Genomic DNA, 24,864 nt, shown 5'->3' on the forward strand with positions numbered 1-24,864 from the left:
AATTGAAAAGTAAAGTCCTCTCTCGGCGAACGAAAATCATACTCTACAAGTCACTTATCGTACCCGTCCTGCTATATGGGGCAGAAGCATGGACCATGACAACAGCAGATGAAGCGGCTTTGGGAGTGTTCGAGAGAAAAGTTCTTCGAAAGATTTATGGACCTCTACGCGTGGCCGATGGCGAGTACCGAAGAAGATTTAATGATGAGCTGTACGAGCTATACGCAGACATCAACATAGTCCAGCGAATTAAAACGCAGCGGCTGCGCTGGCTAGGCCATGTTATGCGAATGAAAGATGATGCTCCGGCCAAGAAAGTGTTTCTGGCGGAACCCGCCTATGGAAGCAGAGGAAGAGGGCGGCCCCCACTCCGTTGGAAGGACCAGGTGGAAAACGATTTTAACTCCCTTGGTGTGACCAATTGGCGCCGGTTGGCGGAGCGAAGGAGCGACTGCTGCGCCTTGTTGGACGGCCATAACCATTTAGACGGTTAAGCGCCAATTAAGTAAGTAAGTAATATGCCTATTTTCGAATATACATTTTTGAATTTATGTTGGCCAAAGCTATGAACTTTTGTACGTTGAAAAAATGTACTCTCTGAAGAACAGGCACAAGTTTGTCGAAACGCGAAAAACGTTTCTCTATTTAAATTTTCAAACCAAGAAGGATTTTTGATGATTTCTTCAAGCAAAGAAACCAGAAATTGACAAAAATGTAATAGCTTGTCCCAGAAACCAGCATGATATGTAGGGCTGATTTGACCTCGTCATCCTCCATGCAAAAACCACAGCTGGGGCTATTCAGGATATTAAGGTGCACTGCAAGGACTGCCATTAGTGTCAATATGCGCTGGAATTACGAGTGTTGTTGACGGCCTTCGACCTGACAAATAAACATTAACGCTGCAGTGGTCGGGCAGCCTAAATTTCCAATTGACGCCTAGCTCTTTGTAGAGAACTCTGATAATTGATTCAAATCGAGCTAATTGAATATCTAATTGCATTAGCAGAAGTCAATTAGATTTCTAATAGTAAAGGCAACCCAATTTTTTTTGCTAATGACAACTAATTGCAATTAGATTTACCATTAGAAAAAAAATGTCAATTATCTAATGGGAATTAGTTGAACTATTTCTAATTGTTTAATGAATTAGAGAATATAAACCAATTGCATCAATTGCTAATTCTAATTGGAATTTAACATGTATGTTTCAAAGGAATCCTCACATACCCAGGTATTATTCTTGTACTGTAATGAAACCAGAATTATGAAAAGTAGCATAACAGGCAAAAATTTTGAAAAACAATCACGCGATTTTTATTCCAATTTTTTTCTTAACTTTTAGGAATAAGTTCTTCTCATCTTAAAGAGAACCTCATTGTGGCAGTTTTTTTTACCGATTTTCCACTACAAAGGGACCAAAATATGGGAAAAGGAGCGGCGTTTCCGAAAATTTTAAAACAAGTAAGGAAGGTTAAGTTCGGGTGTAACCGAACATTACATACTCAGCTGAGACCTTAGCTGCGTTCGTTTCGTAGGATTTCGTAGATGGTTTATAAGTGATTTTTAATTCCATATCACATACGTTTGGGAAATATCAACCAAATTGTAGACCAAGGGTGACGTTTTTTGGAACGGTTTTTCTTCATACTTTGTCAAATAAGGGAAAATCGTCATGTAGGAAAATGAACCTAGGGTAACCCTGGAATGTGTTTGTATGACATGGGTATCAAATGAAACGTATTAAGGAGTATTTTAAAAGGGAGAGGGCCTTAGTTCTATAGGTGGACGCCTTTTCGAGATATGGCTATAAAGGTGGACCAGGGGTGACTCTATAATGTGCTAGTACGTTATGGGTATCAAATGAAAGGTGTTAATGAGTATTTTAAAAGGGAGTGGGTCTTAGTTGTATATGTGAAGGCGTTTTCGAGATATCGACCAAAATGTGGACCAGGGTGACCCAGAACGTCATCTGTCGGGTACCGCTAATTTATTTGTATATGTAATACCACGAACAGTATTCCTGCCATGATTCCAAGGGCTTTTGATTTCGCCCTGCAGAACTTTTTCATTTTCTTCTACTTAATATGGTAGGTGTCATACCCATTTTACAAAGTTTTTTCTAAAGTTATATTTTGCGTCAAAAAAACCAATCCAATCACCATGTTCCATCCCTTTTTTTCGTATTTGTATAGAATTATGGCATTTTTCTCATTTTTCGAAATTTTCGATATCGAAAAAGTGGGAGTGTTATAGTCCGATTTCATTCATTTTAAATAGCGATATGAGATGAGTGCCCAGGAACCTACATACCAAATTTCATTAAGATACCTCAAAATTTACTCAAGTTATCGTGTTTACGGACGGATGGACGGACGGACGGACATGGCTAAATGAATTTCCTTTTTCGCCCAGATCATTTTGATATATAGAAGTCTATGTCTATCTCGATTAGTTTATGCCGTTACGGGGTACCGTTATGCGAACAAAATTAATATACTCTGTGAGCTCTGCTCAGCTGAGTATAAAAATCTATTTTCATTCGATTGAACAAATATAGCGAAAGAAATTAAACATAACTGTAATGCAATAGTTGCAAACATTTTAATACATTGAGGTGCAAAACAAAGTGACTGACCTTATTGCCACAGAAAGAAAGAGTAGACCTTAAACCAATTTTGGAAAAGCATGATTGTCATTTGAAATTCAACGTTTGACCATTTCATTTGGTCATAGCTTCAATTGACTTTACGTCCATTTGAAGTGATCATACGTTTACCTGATGTTATGGACGTTGGGCTTTTGTCACCCCAACGTTCATATTCAATGGAATGGCGAAGGTTCGCGAAACCGCTACACTCAATATGCATATACATACATATGTGTATATTTATGTATGTAATGTTTTTGCAATCTCAATATTTCTTAATACGTGTACGTTTATATGTACATTAACATAACATTCCTACATGAAAACGTGCTGTTTTAAATAACTTTCTTCAAATGTCATATTTACAACATTTCTGTATATCAATAGACAGCAATATAGTTTCTTAAAATCAGTAACCAATAACTAATACATAAGATGAGTAAATCCTTACCTGCCAAAAAGTTTACGTTTTATGTAAGCCTTAGTTCATAGTTAGTTACAAATGCTATTTGTAGGCAACTTTCCCATACCCCACCTTAACTTCTTGTATCGATTGATTGACCATTAATGATTATAATGAGCTTATTAAAGATAAAGATTTTTTATTGGGTATGTACCTGTTACATGTATACTGCATATAAAAGTATATAAGTATTATGTCTGTACATATATCTGCAAATAAGATATGGCAAAATGAACATAATAAGCAATAATGTACTCAACATAGGATATACGGGTATGCAGTTAAGTATTAAAAAACAAGCTTCTTAGCATACATTCGTTGCACAGACGCAATCCTACGTACATACATTAGCACTTGAACGCCCAATAGTGCATTCGAGTATTTCTGTATGTACCCACCATATGTACTTGCATGTTGCAAGGAAAAATGGCAATGTTCACTAATCGGCCAACATAAACGACTTGGTTAGTTGAACAAAACAAAAAATCTCTTGTAGAAATCAATAAAATAAGTCCGCAAACTTATATGTTAGATCATATATATACACTAGGGAGGCTCCGACTTTTTTCAGTCTCCCCATGAAACGGTATCGCATGGGTCAAAAATATCGCATACAAAATTTGGTTGCGCTAGGAGATGGTTAAAGATATCGCACAGTGGTCAAAGCTAAGATTGAAAAAATGTTAATTAAACTAAACAATACCCAAAATAGATAACACTCTAGTTGGCGATATTACATATAAATTTTGGGCCCAGTTGAAAACGGTTTAGGACTGTTGTACAGGGAACCAAGTTCATATTGCCATATGAAGACTGATTGTACTAAAATATGAACTGTAATCACTATACGATACCCCTTCACCTCTTCCAATCGGTACCAAAGTGTATATATGATATCTTCAACTATGGTATTATCGATTTTGTAAATTAGAAATCAAAAAATTAAATTAATTGTTTTGTGTCTCTGCAAAAACATCCTAACTTTGACGCCGGTGGGAGACTGGAAAAAATCAGTAACTTAATTTATGAGGGCCGCTCTAATGAGAATGTTCATACAAGAGAACAAAATTTGGTTAATCTAAGCCGAACAATACTTTGATTTCTACCCATAAAGGGAAGCTGTTTTAAAAATTGCAAGTGACAGGACCTACCACATCAAACGCGCATATGAAAGATAAGTCAATCGCAACTGCCCTTTTCAAATTCATAGGCACCGTAGAAATCCTGCAGCTAATTGCACTAGGCCCAACCTAGCGCAGAACTATTGCACTAAGAGGTACTAGTTCTATTTAGTTCTAATTATAATACATGTGTGCCCCAGATCGGAGCTATCCATTGGACATCTAGTGTGGAACAGCACTTTGCTTGACTGTCCTCCATATCCGCTGCAGGTTAGTAACTCCACAAAGAGGAAAACATATGATAGCTATATACGCGGATGCATGCAATTCCCAGCAAGGTTTCAGTGACAATAGCCCAAAGAATAACCCGTAAGAGGGAGATGCGTTCTCTCTCTGCTACTGTGAGTCGTCTCACTGAAGGAGATACCACTCAAACTCAACAGAGATGGAGTAATTAATATTCATATTCATATTATTCATATTCATATCTTTATTAAGTCAATGGCAAAAGACCTTACTGACTAGATTTACAATATTATTATAATTTAACTTAAAACTAATTAACAACGAGTTCAAGGAATAATTGTATTTGCTCGGTAGTAAAGCTCAATCAGTAACTTAAACAAAGGTCTTGACATCGTAAAGTCAAGATCCAGGCTTCTAGAGATCGTATTAAACTCTTCAAGTCCTCTAACGAGAGGTGCAAAATTAAGGTATTTAGATCTCCGAACTTCAATGTAAAATATATTATAAGGCCGGAGAGTTTTATTGGGAACATTAAAACAAATGTGTCCAAGAAGAGCGATAATGTCGAAGATAAACATTAAATTTTGAACAGAACGTCTGGCTTCGAGCGGCAAAATGTTGATAAGCGTGCACCTAGCAATATATGGAGGCAACGGATTATAAAAATAAAGAGGTTGAAGAGCGAATCGAATGAATTTGCGTTGAACCCTTTCGATTCTCGCCGAGCGTGTGGAGTAAATTGGATTCCAAATGACAGATTCATACTCTAACTTAGATTGCTCTAAAGAACTATACAAAGTTTTCCTAGTTATGGGTTAAGGACTAGTTAAGGCTAAGTCCTTCGCGTATCGCCTTAAAAAGGCTAAATTAGCATAAGCTTTCGGTATGATATAGTTAACATGGTTAACAAAAGTGAAAGAAGAGTCAAAAATTATACCGAGATCACGAAATTCGTTAACCGAAACAAGATCTATACTTGCGATATAGTATGTTGCCGAAACCGCACTTATAGATTTAGAAAACTTCATATGGTAACATTTACTTATATTAATGTCAATATCATGTGCATATAACGCAGGTTTATCAGGATCAAGTTGTATCCCTCCAGCGAATCTAAGACAAAACAAAACAAAACTCCCACAATGCCGACTAATCTCACTCAAGGGCACCGAGTTGCTTTCCTCTTGGGTAACGTACCTCGGCATTGAAATAGATAGCTGTACCGGAAATAGAACATTGAATAAGTAAAGTAAAGGCATGAATCGGTAGCATGAACTCGCCTCAAATCAAAGCATGTTGTTTGGCTATACACCCTTATCGTTAGTCCCATACTAACATATGGAGTGATGGTATGGTGTTCTAGACAAGCAATACAATATCAATAAACTGACGAAGATTTAACCGGCATCCTGTAGAGAGCTCTTAAGTCAATCTCGACGAAAGCGCTAAGCGAAATAATGGACCAAATACAGTTGGGCATTTAGATTCTGCCCATTGCAAAGGGATGAACAAAAGTAGTCTGAGTACTGGGGCGAGGAACAATATGGTTACCATCTAATCTTTCCTGCATTTTTACAGGAAACCTGTTACCCCTAAAAGAAGGATTTCATTACCGATAGATATTGTAAAGTTCAATAAAAACGAGAAGTATGGATGCACTCAGACAGCATAATAACACCCATGGCTCTTAACATCCTCTAAAGTAGACTGATAGTGTGAGGGTTGGCAGCAATAACTATTTCATTTTCCTCGCTTCCTGAGTGCAGGAATATTGAAGTCAACGAGAAAGCGTATAAGCTAGTCGAGGCAAGGGAACCGGTAGATATAACTAAGCCACACCAACTCACAACAATTAAAACAAACAAAAATAAATCTTAAAAATCACTGTCATAATAACGGAGCAGTGTCCAGTGCGCCAATACTTGGAAACAATCGCAATTTCCTTCAATGAGGGTTGCAGGAGTTGCAAGACCGCAATGCAGTGGTCAGTTATTTTCCCTGCTGAAAACAAAGAACTTTAGGCCAAACAAATAAGTGGGAACAAAACAAAATTAAATGATAAATTTTGCCGGGTCTTTCTGCCTAGCCGTTAAAACAACCAACCAAGTAATTTCGATTCCAAAACCTTCGTCACGTGATGCCCACTAGTAGCAACCTATTCTAATTTATGTGAGGCGAGTCGGAAACGGCTGCCATTGTTACCAACACCACACTAATACTTCAGTGACCTTTTTCGCGTACAGCAACAAAAATATCGATTTTGGGAATATAAATTTTTCAAACTTTAGAAGCATTTCAGAACAACAATTACAGCTCAGATTGAAATTAAGTAAAAACGTTTATTGGAATATATGTATATAAAAAAGTATTTAGTTTCCAGTAACACACAAAACTGGATGAATTGAGGGCCATATCTGAAGGTTCTGATATAGATGTTATATGTATTTCCGAAACCTGGTTTTCTTCATGTCACAAGAATTATTTGGTGCAACTAAATAAATATCAACTTTTCAGGGCTGATAGACGTGGTCATGGTGGTGGTGTCGCTATATATGTTAAAAGTAGTTTATCCTGTAAACTTTGCTGTAGTGCTAGTCCAAGTGATTCTGTCGAATATGTGTTCGTAGACGTGTTCTCTGTAAATAATGAAAGACTTCTTATCGGCTGTGTGGAGTTGACTTCTCTGGCTTTATTGGATTTAATTTCACCTACACATTTTACTGACTCAAATTATTCTTTGTTGGATTTATTTTTTGTGAATGATCCCCTGAAATTGCTCCACTACGATCAATTGTCTGCATCTTGCTTTTCAAAACACGATCTGATATTTCTTAGTAACAACTTTCAAACTTCACACAGATAATGTTCCTTTACGTATCGTGATTTTAAAAGCATAGATTACAGTTCCCTTAATGCAGCGGTGGAGTCGGTTGAATTGAGCTTGATTCGTACGCTGACATCGGTCGATGATCAGGCATCATTCCTACAGAACCATATTATTAGGCTTTTCGACAACCATGTGCCAGTGAAACTCCAAGCTGCTACACACAATAATACTCCTTGGTTTAGTGCCAATCTAAAACACTTGATTTACCAGCGTAACCTTGCTTACTCACGATGGAAAGATACAAAACCCTGGAGGCTCACAACTGCTTCAAAGCAGCTAGGATCACTGCAAACAAAGCCACTCGGTCAGCTAAGCAGAAATTTTATAATAACAAGTTTAGTTCTGCTTTGAGTTCGAAGGAAATTTGGAAGTCGATTAAAGATATTGGTATCAGAAAATCCATATGTAATATTTCGGTCCTCCCTGATGTAGACATTAACGAGATAAATATAAATTTTGTAAATCTGCCAATCTCAACTGACTGTATTCGTGCTAATGTCGATTTTGGTCCTCTTGAGTTTGTTAGTGTCGATGATTGTGATGACGTTAAAACCATTCTTTCTGTAAAGTCTAATGCTATGGGGTTTGATGGTATATGTCCGAAATTTTTAAAAATAATTCTTCCTAAAATCCTTCCTCACTTAACATACTTGCTTAAGTCTGTGCTGATGTCCTGTGCATTTCCGAAATGTTGGAAAGTTGGTAAGGTAATCCCAATCCCCAAGCAAAACAAGGAGTATAGAACTATAGCCATTCTGCCTTTCCTTTCCAAGGTCGTCGAACTAATTTTACACTGCCAGATAAACACTTATGTACAGGATAATAAACTTCTCACAGATTCCCAGTCTGGATTCAGGTCAAATCGTAGCTGTAAAACGGCGCTCCTATCGGTGATAGAGGATATTCGAGAACAAGTTGACAACAATTTTACTGCTTTCCTAACTCTTCTCGGCCATTCAAAGGCGTTTGACTCTGTCGACCACACCGTTATCTGCAAGAAACTGTACAACCTATTTAATTTCTCCAACTGTGCAAGAGCCCTCATCAGATCGTATTTGGACGACCGAACTCAAGCAGTAAGTGTTGGTAGCAGAAAGTCTGACTTCATCAGTGTTTTAAGAGGCGTCCCACAAGGCTCAATCCTTGGTCCCCTGCTATTGGTTTTGTACATAAGCGATTTGCCTGGTGGTCTCACGTATTGTAATATTCACATTTATGCTGACGACGTACAATTGTATATGTGCTGTCCTAGTGATCGTACCAGCTCGTGTATTAATAACTTAAATTACGATTTGTGTCAAATTGGTACGTGGGCTTCTATGAGCAGCTTATGTCTTATCCCTTAGAAGTCGAAATGTATAGTCATTCATAGGAAGTCACTAGATAAAAGTGGAAAGGAAAATTTAATTTTAGACAACATTATTATAGAATATGTTGACACGGCTAAAAATCTAGGTGTAGTTTTTAACAAAACCTTGACATAGAGAGATCAAATCTTGCGCACGGTGAGGAAAAGTGTATGGGATGCTTCGTAAACTCTGGCTTACACAATATTTTACTCCGTTACATATTCGTCTACTAATAGCAAAAGCGTACTTAATACCTACACTCCTTTATGGTTGTGAGATTTACTCTAATTGTGACTATGTATGCAATAGGAAACTTAATGTTGTTTATAACAACATTGCTATATACGTCTATGGGTTGAAAAGACTTGACCACGTCTCTCATCATGCTGACAGGTTGCTAAACATTTCTTTCGATAACCCTGTTAAACTTAAAACGCTCACTACGCTACATAAATTAATCACCCCTATACTGCATTTCGACTTGAATTGGAATTTTTTTCGATTTGGCAAATTTGGTATTCTGTGTTCCAATCTCTTTCGATCCAACTTCGAATCCTTCGATTTTGTGTATTCTGCATTTCGATCGTAATTCCGTTTTTCTAAGTTGCAAGTTAGTTGGCGGAAAAATATTTTATTTTTATTTTTTTATTAATTTATAACAGAATTTTAACAAAAATGTAAGTAAAACTTGTTAAGAAACGTAGAAGGATTGATGATAATTATTTTTTATATGTTTCCAGGTCAAAAACAACATGTCGATGTCGAAATCCTTGGACGTATTTGCCCCGCAAAAGTATCTAACACATACTTGAAAGCATCCTTATTAAGTCGAATTTTTTTTTTTGAACCTAAATAAGTCATTAAACTTTACCACTTTTAAGTGCAATTCATCTCAAATGGATTACACAAATCTCGCAATATTTGCCTTTCCATTCTCGCCTGGCCATTTTCGTATACGTTGCTTTCCAACTCCACAAATAATGCCACGGCTATTGATTCCATTATAATAGACAGCTATAATTAGTGTCTGTTCGTTGGGTCCAGTTATATGCCAAAGCAAGCTGCCGGAGTAGAGGAAGGTGAAGCGAAAAGGTAAACAATCCTTGCGGAAAGAATAAATAAATCTTTATAAAGTATTTTGGGCCAGTGCAATGAAATTAGCATCCATAAAATTCAGAAAATGTCAACTATATTCGTGCAGGAATCCGTTTTAACAAAACTTGGTGGCCACGGCAGGGAATTGGCCAAAAGAGCAACAAAAACACACTTACAATTATGAAAGCACTTCACTCAAAACAAGTAAGGAAGGTTAAGTTCGGGTGTAGCCGAACATTACATACTCAGTTGAGAGCTATGGTGACAACATAAGGGAAAATAACCATGTAGGAAAATGAACCGAGGGAAACCCTGGAATGTGTTTGACCAGGGGTGACCCTAGAATTTGTTTGCACAATATGGGCATCAAACGAAAGGTGTTAATGAGTATTTTAAAAGGGAGTGGGCCTTAGTTCTATAGGTGGACGCCGTTTCGAGATATCGCCATAAAGGTGGGGCAGGGGTGACTCTAGAATTCGTTTGTGCAATATGGGTATCAAACGAAAGGAGTTAATGAGTATTTTAAGAGGGAGTGGGCCTTAGTTCTATAGGTGGACGCATTTTCGAGGTATCGCAATAAAGGTGGACCAGGGGTGACTCTAGACTTTGTTTGTACGATATGGGTATCTAATGAAAGGTGTTAATGAGTATTTTTAAAAGGGAGTGGGCCTTCGTTTTATAGGTGTTCGCCTTTTCGAGATATCGCCATAAAGGTGGACCAGGGGTGACTTTAGAATTTGTTTGTATGATATGGGTATCAAACGAAAGGTGATAATGATTATTTTAAGAGGGAGTGGGCCTTAGTTCTATAGGTGGACGCCTTTTCGAGATATCGCCATAAAGGTGGACCAGGGGTGATTCTAGAATGAGTTTGTACGATATGGGTATCAAATTAAAGGTATTAATGAGAGTTTTAAAAGGGAGTGGTGGTAGTTGTATATGTGAAGGCGTTTTCCAGATATCGACCAAAATGTGGACCAGGGTGACCCAGAACATCATCTGTTGGATACCGCTAATTTATTTATATATGTAATACCTGCCAAGATTTTAAGGGTTTTTTATTTCGCCCTGCAGAACTTTTTCATTTTCTTCTACTTAATATGGTAGGTGTCACAACCATTTTATAAAGTTTTTTCTAAAGTTATATTTCTCGTCAATAAAACAATCCAATTACCTTACCATGTTTCATCCCTTTTTTCGTATTTGGTATAGAATTATGGCATATTTTCATTTTTCGTAATTTTCGATATCGAAAAAGTGGGCGTGGTCATAGTTGGATTTCGTTAATTTTTCATACCAAGATAAAGTGAGTTCAGATAAGTACGTGAACTGAGTTTAGTAAAGATATATCGATTTTTGCTCAAGTTATCGTGTTAACGGCCATGCGGAAGGACAGACGGACGACTGTGTATAAAAACTGGGCGTGACATCAACCGATTTCGCCCATTTTCACAGAAAACAGTTAACGCCATAAAATCTATGCCCCTACCAAATTTCAAAAGGATTGGTTAATTTTTGTTCGACTTATGGCGTGAAAAGTATCCTAGACAAATTAAATGAAAAAGGGCGGAGCCACGCCCATTTTTAAATTTTCTTTTATTTTTGTATTTTGTTGCACCATATCATTACTGGAGTTGCATCTTGACATAATTTACTTATATACTGTAAAGATATTAAATTTTTTGTTAAAATTTTACTTTAAAAAAAAATTTTTTTTAAAAGTGGGCGTGGTCCTTCTACGATTTTGCTAATTTTTATTAAGCGTACATATAGTAATAAGAGTAACGTTCCTGCCAAATATCATCATGATATCTTCAACGACTGCCAAATTACAGCTTGCAAAAGTTTTAAATTACCTTCTTTTAAAAGTGGGCGGTGCCACACCCATTGTCCAAAATTTTACTAATTTTCTATTCTGCGTCATAAGCTCAACTCACCTACCAAGTTTCGTCGCTTTATCGGTCTTTTGTAATGAATTATCGCACTTTTTCGGTTTTTCGAAATTTTCGATATCGAAAAAGTGGGCGTGGTTATAGTCCGATATCGTTCATTTTAAATAGCGATCTGAGATGAGTGCTCAGGAACCTACATACCAAATTTCATCAAGATACCTCAAAATTTACTCAAGTTATCGTGTTAACGGACGGACGGACGGACGGACATGGCTCAATCAAATTTTTTTTCGATCCTGATTATTTTGATATATGGAAGTCTATATCTATCTCGATTCCTTTACATATGTACAACTAACCGTTATCCAATCAAACTTAATATACTCCGTGAGCTCTGCTCAACTGAGTATAAAAATATAACACTGCGGCAATAATAAAATATAAACGTTTTTCAGTGTTATTTACAAATTTTGTTTAATTTATTTTGTTCCAATGTTCACACATTCCGTACAAACAGCTGATTTCGAAAAATAATTTGCTCTTCCTCTTCTCGTTACGATTCCATCGTAATACAGAATACCCAACTTCGATTAAAGCGGAGCGTAGAACGGGAACGTAATCGAAATGCAGAATAGGGGTGAATATATATGAAGGAACCTGACTATCTGTATCGGAGGCTAAATTTTCTCCAGTCGTCTAGATCTGTTCTCCTTACCCACTTCAGACATCGTAGGCTAATATCTGATCGCCAGTTCTTCATTACTTCAATACGTCTTTGGAACTCGCTCCCTTCTGGACTTAGGCTTATAAGCAATGTTCTGCTCTTCAATAAAGAATTAACAAGTTTCTATAATAACCTAGACAATTAAAATACTGATTTCTGACTAAGTAAATGTACTATATCGTTCGTTTATTTATTTATTTATTATTTATTAAATATATTATTTATTGTAACCTTTTCTTAGTCATACTCATTAGCTTAAAGTTTCAAGTTTAAATTGTTCCTATTTTATGCCTTTTACGACTAGCGCTATAAAATAACTTTTGCCAAATTGTTGTGCTAGGAAGAATTGCCTAATAAATACAAATACAAATACAAATACACATTCACATAACATAGAGCATACTCATTGTAAGAGATTGTATTGTATTTTTATTCAGCCATAAACAAATAAGAAATTCCATATTTACATACCTGTATTAATAAAAGAGAAGTAGAATGAAAAAAGCAAGAGGCAAACAAATAAAATAATACAGTACAAGTTATTTGCAAACATATTTAAGTACAATTCTAAAGACTGACGTACATAGCTACAAATGTCTACTACTATGTATGTATATATGACTGTTTTTTTTATACATAGAACACAATGAAACTAGATAGATAACAAGAATATGACATTTAAACAAAAATACAAAAAGAATCACTGAAAAGAAAAACCTTACGTAAAAAAGAGGAAAGACCCATTAGAATTAATCCCAATCAGCGCAAAACGCTTATCATTGTCATGTCAGTGTCTCTCGCTATTGCTGTTGTACATGACTTGAATGTTCTTTAGTTTTGTAAAGATGGCACGACGGTGACTTTCACGTTGTCTCTCAAAGATTTCATCAACTCATATTAATTTATTTCGCTACAAATGCCATCATATTTACTGAGCTAACTACATATACAAAACTATACATAACTACAATGACAACAACAACAACGTTGTTGATAACAGCTAGCTACTAAAATAATAGTAGAAATGAGCAACAATAACTAAAACAATGACGTTAGCAATTGCAATCTACATACGATTATGATGATGATGATGATCATAATCGGCAATTGTGTTTCTTGATAGCACGTCCATATATCAGTAATCAAGTACTTTCAGACACCTCTCGTTGTTTAAACATGTGTTTATACATATGTACAACATACATCTGTATAACATGTGTAGACAATTTTTTTAACAATGATAAAGATAATAAGTTTTTTTCCTTAGTTTGTTTCTCATGTTCACTACATTTGCTTAAGAAGATGATGACGTTTCTAGATGATTAGAGCGTAATATTGAATAGAATAACCGATGATTATCACGACGTAGAATAGTAGCTGAAGTACTTCACCAATGAAACCTATCACGCTATGTACACAAAGTCGAGGCAGATACTGATAACAACTACATTGACAATTTTAAAATTTTATTAATATACGACTATCAATTCGACATCTTTTTGCATTCCAAACTCAAATAGTTGTTCACTCACAAGAGTGCACTAAAATATAACTTTCTACCAACGGAACTTTGAACTACTTTCCACTTATTCTTTAAGCACTTCACACAAAACCTACAAATTTTTCAGATAACCTTATGAAAAAACTTATTTGGCATACTATTCCGCGACTTTTGTGGTACAATGTGATGAGAAGCAGTGAGTTTTCAGTTACAGTGACTGTCACTTAAGACTGATATTTATTAAAGCACTGCTTTCTAGTGTCACATGCTTATAAATTACAAATTAAGTAAATTAGCTTTCACGATTTTACATGGTTTTATAATAAGGTTTTAAAAAGCCTATATTTGAATCAGTTTCGTCCAGCTTTTGTATAATCTGGAACTGATTTCCACAATATAACTGCGCTTACGAAAGACAGCCTAGATAAGGCTCGGTAGTTAAATGTTGGTACTACTACACCTTTTACAGGTTAAATTCAGAAAGTTGCCATTGCAGTTGAGGAATTTCAATTGAAGTTCAGAAAACCACCATAAAAGCCCAGAATTTGTAAATGAAGTTCAGAAAATTGTAATTTTCTAAATTTCAATTACATATGTTTTTCTGAACTACAAATAAAAATTCTGAACTTCAACTGCAACTCCCTGAACTAAAATTAAAAAATGATAGACCAAGGGGTGTCTCAGTGATCCTACTGGTTTCAACTTATCGAATAAGTTATTTGGTGGCTTCCGTTAATAATTTGCATATAAAAATACAGTTTCTGACAGCTAAGTAGCTTCCAATATACAACATAGTTTTCAAGACCTCATCCAAGAGAATGTAGTTAATTTATAGCATAAGCCTTGGCACCTAGTTGGGGGTTTTCCGTTTAATCTGGAAACAAATTCTAGTAATACTATCGGCACGTTAAGTTAATGTCGGAACTTTATTGAACGATAAGTTCAACATAGCCTAAATGTAACTTCATTTTTTGTATAAACAAAGCAATCGCCGTGACTAAGATTTACGATCATCTTAAAGTCACTGCGATAAATCACACAAATTACGCAGAAAAGTGCCAACTTTACTAAGAATGTAGGAAAGCGTTGGAGTTTTGTTTTATATATCAAACCTAAAGCAGATTTGATATTGTTTCCCTCACATTTACTACCAACAATTTTTATTTATTAAATTACGTAATTAATTGGTCTGATTCATCTGGTTAATTTGAGAACAACTGTTTCCATGTATAATAAATTCCTATGTTATCCCGAAAATAATTAAAAAAAAAACTTCGTAAGTGATCTGGTGTTTCCTTTTCTGGAAAAAATGTTAACCTCATATTGCACTGACTTATATTGTTTGGTTGATTTTCCGACAGGGTGGATAAATGATGTATATTGGAACGATTTTCCGTCATCCCTTGTCAAATTTGGTTTTGAGACAAACCGGTTTCGGCGTTGTGCCATCATCAGTGTCGATTTTCGTTCTGATCTGTTGTTGTCGTTTGTCCTGTATTTATAGTTCGTAGTTATATGAGCAGGTATTGTCAAATTGATGCTTGTGTATATTTAGTTATGTGTATGTGCTGTGTGTTCATTCAGAACCGAGGGTGGTTTACTAATCGATTTGTGTGGCTGACTGGGGTAGGTAGAAATCTGTGATTTTAGTCGTTTGACCTTCTTTGTCGTTTTTTTGTTTTGGTGTGTTAATTGTTTTGTATTTATTTGTTGTTGTGTGTTTGTCTGTTGTACCTGTGTGATTAATTTGTTTCCTGTAAACAAGTTTTAAAGGCTCGAATATTGTGTCAGAAATTGTGTTTATCTGTTCGTTTATTATTCTACCGTCGAATTTTTTCTGTTTGTAGATTTCCATGTTTTCGAGTGCGTTGAGTCATCGGCCCTTTTCTTGTATGTGAAGAACCCTAACTGTTTTATTGATATTTGCTGGGGAACATTCATTCTCGACCATGTGATTCGCGAAGTTAGACTCGGATATAATGTTTGGATTCCATATTTTTTTGTTGTAATCTCTAATATGTTCTCTGAACCTCGTTCTTATTTTCCGTCCTGTTTGTCCTATGTAACTATGCTGGCATCCGCAGGTAAGCTTGTATACGCCGTGGCTGCTAAACGGATCCTCTGAGTTAATGTTAGTTCTTAGTTTTCGCCCTAGAGTGCATATTGCACTCTTAAACTATAACTTTTGCATTCAACGACTGGTACGGCAAAAAACATCTAAGGGTTTGTTCCTAAATACGGAGAAACTATACCTTCATAATAGAACAGATATTATAAGCATGAGTTTTTTCTTCCACATTTCTGGGCCGTTTTTGCCAAGTTTAATTAACGCTTACTAACACATTATTTGATAGAAATGATTCGATGATCCCTCAAATAAGAGCTAGTTAGCGTTACTAGTTATCCTTTAGCTAAATATTTTCAACCTTCAGTGAAAATACTTTTTACTTATAATGAAAGGTTCAACTTTCTACCTTTCATTATAAATATTATTTTTTTTTTTTTTCGAAAAACTGACTTTTGGTCTAGTATCGATCAAAATTTCTGTTGACCTCTCTATACAGTACCATTTAAACTGTTTCTTTCGATTACACGCTGTACAACTAACCCACTGCGATTATATAATAACAATTTTTATGTAAACATTGTACAGAAATCTTGCCCTATATTTCGATCGAAAATAAACATACTGTAGGTATTTTAGGGAAATTCTTGATTATTTTGCACTTCCTGATATCGCTGGAGTCACTGAACTTTTGTAAAAAATTCAAATATTCAGTATAGCAAAATGTTATTTATTTACAACACTACTATGACAGTGCTAGTTCAAAAATAAATTACACACGTACTTCACTTATAACGTTTTAATATCAAACTGATTTCTATTGCTTAGTTTGCGCTGCTTTCACCTCAGTTGCCCCCTTCGCCTATTTCTCCTAGGGTCTAGACTTTTTACGAACAGCATTCTCGAATGGTTGCTTATTTATTTATCGTTTCTGTATTTCATATGGGAGTTGTCTATATACATGTATCTTCATGTTTATATAAGAGTTTATACGCTCAGATTCTTTGTTGCCTTCTATGTAATAATATGCGTTCTTTATCGCTATATACATGTGTGTGTGGCTGTTTTCTATTTCAACTGCTTGCTTTGCTGTTGTTGTTGTTCAGCATTTATAAATAGCGTCACAGTGACGTATTAAAACTGCTAATATTCGCCGCAATACATTTTTGTATAAAACATTATTCCATGTATAAATAAATAAATAAAATGGGTTTAAATGCTTATTGCGAAAAATTGCCCACTTTTTGTGCACTGAGTCATAGAAAGGAACTTACTTACTTAATTGGCGCTTAACCGTTTAAACGGTTATGACCATCCAATAAGGCGCGCCAGTCGCTTCTTCTCTCTGCCAACCAGCGCCAATTGGTCACACCAAGGGAGTTTAAATCGTTTTCCAACTGGTCTCCCCAGCGGATTGGAGGCCGCCCTCTACCTCTGCTTCCATAGACGGGTTCCGATAGAAAACTTTCTTAACCGGAGCGTCATCTTTCATTCGCATAACATGGCCTAGCCAGCGCAGTCGTTGCGTTTTAATTCTCTTGACTATGTTCATGTCTGCGTAGAGCTCGTACAGCTCAGCGTTAAATCTTCATCGGTACTCGCCATCGCCAACGCGCAGAGGTCCATGAATCTTTCGAAGGACTTTTCTCTCGAACGCTTCCAGAGCCGCTTCATCTGGTGTTGTCATAGTCCATGCTTCTGCCCCATATAGCAGGATGGGTACGATAAGTGACTTGTAGAGTATGATTTTCGTTTGCCGAGAGAGAACTTTACTTTTCAATTGCCTACCTAGTCCAAAGTAGCAAAGTTATTGGCAAGAGTGATTCTTCGCTGCATTTCAGAGCTGATGTAGAAAGGAACATTTCCTTTAAATCTCTGGTTATTGCTTAAGAATTCTTATATATAAAAGCAAGACTCTTGCTCTATGAAAAAAGAAACTGCACGGCCTAAATACTGAATTAAGTCTTTATCCACCTATAAAATTCTCGAATGATTGCTACCTTAAAGCAATGAAATGCTTTTACTCACTTGAAAATCTTTTATCGTGATCAGTAGAATTCAAAATGCATGGCGCTTCAACAAAACTTATCCCTCATAGAACTTTATCTTTGTCAAGTTGTTGTTATCAGCAAGAAGATGCCGCAGTATTCACAAAGCATGTATGAATACGAGTCAAAATAAAATACACAAGCGTGCAGCTTATCGCAATACGATGAAGAAGGAGAAGAAGAAGCATGCTAGTCACTTGAATTGATGACGTTTTTACAAAGAATCTAACTTAATTTTACAATCCGAGATATATGTATGCATATTTATTCTCTTATTCTTATCTAAATAATCTCAGAAGTATTGTGGCCACCGTGCGAGTGCCTTATTCCAGTATACATTATTTGAAGTTTCTTTTCATTTTTCATGACATTAATGCTCAAACGACTAACAATCAAAATCAAATAAATAAAAATTAATAACTGTATAAATGTTTATATATAGACAGGAGCATATATGTCAATATATATATACATATTGTGACGAATATTCGCAACACTAAGGGATACTATCATATCTAAGCCGACACTAAGCAGTCACTGGTATGTACATAAACAACTCAATAATTATGTCTATACATATGTAGATACAAGCGGCGGAGAGATACGCACAAGCACATGCATATATCTGAGATACTCACAAAAGTATGCAATCATCAGCTACTACTTCGCTCACATATACACACGCATATGGTTACAAATCCACGCGCGACCAGTTAGACGATTCTAGAAGAAGAAACGCCTAGAAGTATGCAAACGAGATGGCATAGAGTATAACAGGAGCGAAAGCTCAGTAAGCAGCAATCAGTTTGATTTAAACATGCAATCAGTTGTGAAGTATAAGTGTTATTGTGAAGTACCTTAATGTAGTCTAATAAAGACCACTTTGCATTACTGAATATTGCAGTTATTTATTTGACAATTTAGAGATTCGAACGTTTGCAGAAGGTTTTAAATAAGAGGAGTTTCCCGAAATTCGTTACAATATTGTGACGAATATTAGCAACACTAAGGGATACTATCATCTCTAAGTCGATACTATGCAGTCACTTGTATCTACATAAACAAATCAATCATTATGTCTACCCGTATGCACATACAATCAGCGGAGAGATACGCACAAAAATATGCAATCATCAGCAAAGTAGCTCTCACATATACACGCACATACTGCTATGCAAGAAGCTATAAACGTGCATCTGTAGTTTATAGCCGGTGAGTTTATAGCTGGTAAACAAGTAGTAAATTCTAGAAGAAGAAACGCCTAGAAGTATGCGAACGATACATCACAGAGTATAAAAGAAGTTAAATCTGAGTAAGCAGTAATCAGTTTGAATTAAGCACGCTATTGGTTGCGAAGTATAAGTGTTATTGTGAAGTACTCTAATAACGACCATTTTGCATTATTGAATATTGGAATTATTTATTCAACAGTTTAGCGATACGAACGATAGTAGAAGGTTGCACATAAGCGGAGTTCCAATAAATTCGTTACAGTATGTATAAATGTGCGTTTAAATGCTCACAATAGCGGTCATCTGTATTTATCGCCACATCGACTATTTATCACATTTTCAATTGACTCTATATTTACCGACTTGTATCGACGCCAATGCAATGATTACTATTTGATTTTGATTATTTTGCTTTTTGTATAACTTTGTTTGATTGAATTTCTCGTCACAATTGTGATTTGCAGTATGAACATTAATTTGTACCTAATCAGTGTTTTAGATATTTTTATTTAGTGCACTGGCAACACGCACACGCCCATAGGTAATGTGGGTCATTTGGCAAATTGATTTTATTTATCTCTAATATATATCATAGATACATTTAAACCATATTCATACTTTTGAACCTTCAATGAACATCATAATTGTCTTCCGTTAATTGACGTAAATTATTTCAATGCAAAACATGTTTTTATTGTAAAATTTTTTTGCAGTTAGTATTTGACTCCTTCATCATTTCAGCATATTTGCTTAATTACAGAACTTTTTATTAATCAAAGGGAGTCGTTAAAGTATATTTGTATTTTTTTTTCGCCCATATGCGTTTGCGCTTAACTTTCGACGGAGATGTAGGAGCAGGTTTTGTTATGAAATGAGTAGATTAGAGTAGAACTATTGTAAATGAAATATATGAAGCGATATTGCAAGAAAAAACAACAAAAAAGAACAGAGTCCGATTCGGCTGTGACGTGGGCGTAACTCTTCAAAAATGTTACAGAACTGAGAGAGCGAAGGAGGAGTACTGCTCACTAATCATTGGTGTGGGTGAAAAGAAATCGGAGATATACTAAGGTAAGGCACTGCGTACTTTTCCAAAATTTATAGGACTTTTCTTCATATGAACTATAAATCAAATACCATTGGCCTAAGTCCAATACTTTAATTTTGAATTATAATGATAAATAAAAAAAATCTGTGGAAAAATGAGAGGGAGGAAGGTGGGAGGGGGAATAGCACCGCTTCCTTTTACGAAATTCATATAACCCGATATTGTATAATATATGAATTATTATTCGTCGGGAGGCACCGTATCTCCCTGGATTTGCATATACTAGTCAAAATGTAAGAATTTGATTCACGCGATTGAGCCTCGATGTCGAAATAATTGAAAAGTTATTGTTGACAGGGGGCGTGGAAAACCGTTTCCCTTGCGAAAAGGTCGAAAATTTGTGTTTTATTTCTCAGGCAGTCTGGCCACACTAAAGGCCTTTGACTTTTTTTTTAGACAACATAAAGTTGGTCCCAAAAAGTTGATGTAAGGGTTCCCACTGAATACCCTTTCATGGCTACACATTTCTCTGAGGTGGGAATCGGATCTTACGATTACTGTCGCAGCTTCAGATGTTTGAAGGCGGAAGAAAGCTTACAGCTTTTTTTTTTGGTACGGTACTCATCGAATTGGTGGTACAGAATGGTATAAAGGAACTTCCCCATTAGACCGTCATTGACTTAAATCCTTCCAACCGAACGTATACTCATCGCAACCTGAGCAAACCATATCTTTTTACCAACTAAATTGTGTACTATGACTCTATACTATGGCTTTTTATCAATATATTTCAAATATAAGAAATAAACGAATTCGAAATACTTTTTGGACAACATAGTTTAATTCAGATTATTTTTTAATACAACAGTTTGGAGGATAAGTAGATTTGTTCCGTTTGCAAAAAGTATGTGTGCATAATGGCTCTTTTTAAACTTCCAGCCTCACAAAAATACCACTTTGGTTCTCATTGGCTCTCAACGAAAAGAAATATCAATTTTGCTAGAAAAATGCGGAATATTAGCACATCTTGACTTAGAAAACAGAAGAATTTACACACAATGGCTGTAGTGACTCTCCTTTGGTCGCAACAACATGACTCCGGCTCCCAACTACAAAGAAATGCATTCGAGCAGAATAACACGGAAAAGTAGCACAGCCGAGAGAGTAAAAAAGGAAAATGTCAACACAGTGGCTCTAGTGAATCTTCCACTTCGGCTCTTTTTGGTTTAAAATTAAAAAAAAAAAAAAACAATTTCAATAGAAAAAGTTGGAAAATTACCACAGGATGCCTTGCCATGGTGTACGCTGCAAGCAAACTGTGGTGATATTGGCTTGGGTGTGTTGTTGGAAAGTTTCTCAAGTTGCTGTTGCTCCTCTCAATTTTTTTTTTTTTACCAATTGTTGTAATTTTAATTACCGTCATTCTTGTGTGGTTCCCTTAGTCAGTCTTTTGAACAGCGCTGATTAAAAGTCTGCTTTTGCCACCGAACTTGGCCTACTTGGATTAAAAATATTTTACAAGGAATGCCCCATATATACAAATACCTATACGAATTGGTTTCTAATTTAATATATACATATGTACAGCTATACAAGTCCCAATCAACTTACCATTTATACCGCTAATGAGTGGATAATTCCCATCTCGGCCGCCGATAAGATTTTTTAAACCAGTTTCGATCAGTGTGGGGGACGATCGCTCCCTGTCACTCATTTTGTCATACAAATTTTAACGGAGGTGGGGGGAAGAGGTAATATAAAAAAACAATACAACAAAAGTGCGCAGCACAACGATGCACGTTTTGTTTTCCTTTTTTTGGTTTTGGCTTAAAAAACAAGAACTAAGCCAAAAATGTTACAGAATTTAGACAGTCGAATTTCTTTTTGCAATTTTTGGTTTTGTTATTGTGCACCAAGTTTTATGCTAATGCTGTTTTGCGTATTGTTTTTTTTTTTACTTTTGTTGTTAATAATTGCTTTATTTAATACGCCAGCGCTTGTTCGTGATTTAGCTTATTGCTTTTCATTGACTTTGTTTAACTTTTTTTTTTGTTTTCAGAAGAGATTAATTGTTAATCTCAATAACAGGAATTTATTGATATATATCTTGTGTTTTTTACAATTCTATTTTTATCTGTTTTTTATATATTATAACATATTTTAACAATAAGCAAATTCTGCTTTCAATTTTGTTGACTTAAATATAAAAGCAAATTAATTTAAATATTTTTAATTTTTTACTTTTTAACTAATTTTACTTTTAACAAATATTGCACTTGAGAACGGTTTTATTTTGTATTTGATTTATTTTTTCTCTTTCGCTTTGTTTTAATATACGCAGTTAATAAAACTTTACTTATTTAGCATTTAACTAATTTAGTGTCAAACACAAATTTTGTGTTTTTATTTGTAACTCTTTTTACGATTTTTTTGGAAGTGTGTTTTGTAGTAACTAAATGTTCATTTTTTTGTTGCATTTATTAATGTCTTACTGCTGTTACTACAATATTTCAATTTTTTTTTTTGTTTTTTGGTATTTAACTGCAATTAATTTATTTAAGCATTTGTTGTTAGCGTTTTCCGTGTGCTGTTGTTGCTTACTAATAAATTAATTTTTTTTTAAGTAGTAAAGAGCATTTAAAACATATCTTTTGTTGGTTTTTTGTTGCTTTGTTCTTTTTATTTGTTTGTTTATTTTTTTTTTTTTTCAATAATTTAACTTCTGTCTAATTTTTAGCTTATGCATCTATATAATTTGCTGTAAACAAAGGCACCGCGAATTCATTTAACAATAACAACAGCAAATATATTTAAAAAAGAGAATGTAGCTTGCTTGATATTTTTTATTTATTTTTTTTTTTTTTGTTATTTATTATTATTTTTTTTTTTAATATAGCAATATTTTTATTTTTTTTCGTGCTGCTTCTTTCATGTCTTTATAATCTGTATGCCGTTGTCAAAGCTGCTATCAACTTCTTAATAGTTTTGGTTTTTTCTCAAGCAAATTTGGTGAACTACGAATTTGTTTTTTCAGCTTAATAATTTCTCTAAAAAGATAGTTGATGATTGAAAAAAATGACTTATTTGGTTTTTGTGTATGTATGTATATATATAAGAGTGGTCATAAAAATATTGTTGTTCAATTCCAAAAAATTTCATAAGAAAAACAATTTTGGGTCTTATGAAGAATACACAGTAAACAAAAAAAAAAAAAACAAAACCAAACACTTGATTGTAAATTTAAAATGTTCGAAAGAATATTTGTGTTGACTTTTGATTTGGAAAATAATTTGATATTGGTTTCTATTCTCAGAACTGCGTTTATTCTTTTCATCGAACATTTTAAATTTTTTATATTTTGATTTTTAAGCCACTCTAACATAAATAATTATATTTTTGCATTTATTTCCTGTTCTTTTTTTTCAAATATTTTTTTTTTTTTCATCTTTCAAGTTTAATTATACTTTTCAATAATTTCTTGTTAAATTTCTTATCTACTTGTTATTTGGTTTTACGTTGAAAATGTTTATTTTTCACAATTTTTTTTTTTTTTCAAATTACATTTTTTTAGTATTTTTAATAAAAACTTTTTTAAATTTTTTGTTGTTGTAATTTTTCAAATTCTTGTATCTTTCAAAAAAAATTTAACATTATTTGAATACGTTTTTATTGTTTTTTATTTACGCGCGTTAGCTTTGTTTTTGAATTTTTTGTTTTATTTTTCAAGATTTTTATTTTTATTTTTATTTGTATTTGTTTTTAAGTTCAAAATTTTTATTTTTCAGAACTTTTATTTTTGCAAAACTAGTTGATATTTATGAATATTTTTTTATAGTTATTTTTCATTAAAATTTTGTTATGATTTTTTTTTTTTAATTTTTAAAAACTTGGTGATATTTTTCAGTGATCTTTTATTTTTTCAGCAATTCTTTGCGTTAAAACTTTTATTTTTCCAAATTTTTATTTTTTTTAATTTCTTGATATTTTTAAATAATTTTTTGTAGTCATTAAAATTTTGTTTTAAAATTTTTTTATCTCTCAAAATTTTATTTACATATTATTATTGGGATTTTCTTATTTGCGCGTGTTTCTTTTTCGTAAGTATTTTTTTTTAATTTGTTAGTATTTTTTAACAGTTTTTAAAATGTTTCTTTTTATACTTATATTTATATTTTGTTTCTTTTTTAATTTTTTAACTTCTTTTCTAAATCATTCAATAAAATTATTTCTTGCCTGATATTTTACAAGTTTTTTAATAAATTGCTTAATATTTCTCATTAGATACTGTCATTTTGTTTACCTGCCTTAGTTTGCAACATTTATGGCACATTTGTAGATTTATTATTTAGATTTATAAGCGTAAGTAGCTGGCTCACGGCAAAATCGGGAAGCATTATCGATTTGTATGTATGTATGCATATATGTATCTATGTATGTATACGACACTATTTTTCAAAATCTTCAACAATTGAAAGCAAAAAATTTTAATTTTTTTGTGTTTTATTTTTTTGTTTGCATGCCACAGTTTTTTGACTGCAAAGTT

The 24,864-nt window shown here is 34.3% G+C and overlaps 1 protein-coding gene across 28 annotated transcripts in view; it reads right to left on the reverse strand.

The window, feature by feature from the left end:
• The window catches only part of Pdp1 (PAR-domain protein 1), a 280,156-nt gene that overhangs the window by 247,785 nt on the left and 7,507 nt on the right, over window positions 1-24,864 (reverse strand). For 17 of the 28 annotated variants that reach the window (XM_067790277.1, XM_067790271.1, XM_067790259.1 and 14 more), the window contains exon 2: window positions 21,933-23,079. Coding sequence is in view for 4 of the 28 variants with exons in the window: in XM_067790295.1 (XP_067646396.1) it covers window positions 21,933-22,035 (103 nt within the window). In the remaining 24 variants the exon portion in view is untranslated. Of the gene's footprint in view, window positions 1-21,932; window positions 23,369-24,864 lie in introns of all 28 variants that reach the window. The other 11 variants (XM_067790267.1, XM_067790256.1, XM_067790255.1 and 8 more) reach the window with 2 other exon arrangements.

The sequence above is a fragment of the Eurosta solidaginis genome, chromosome 5 (genome assembly GCF_040869045.1).
Source record: "Eurosta solidaginis isolate ZX-2024a chromosome 5, ASM4086904v1, whole genome shotgun sequence".
Classification (NCBI taxonomy): Eukaryota; Metazoa; Arthropoda; class Insecta; order Diptera; family Tephritidae; genus Eurosta; species Eurosta solidaginis.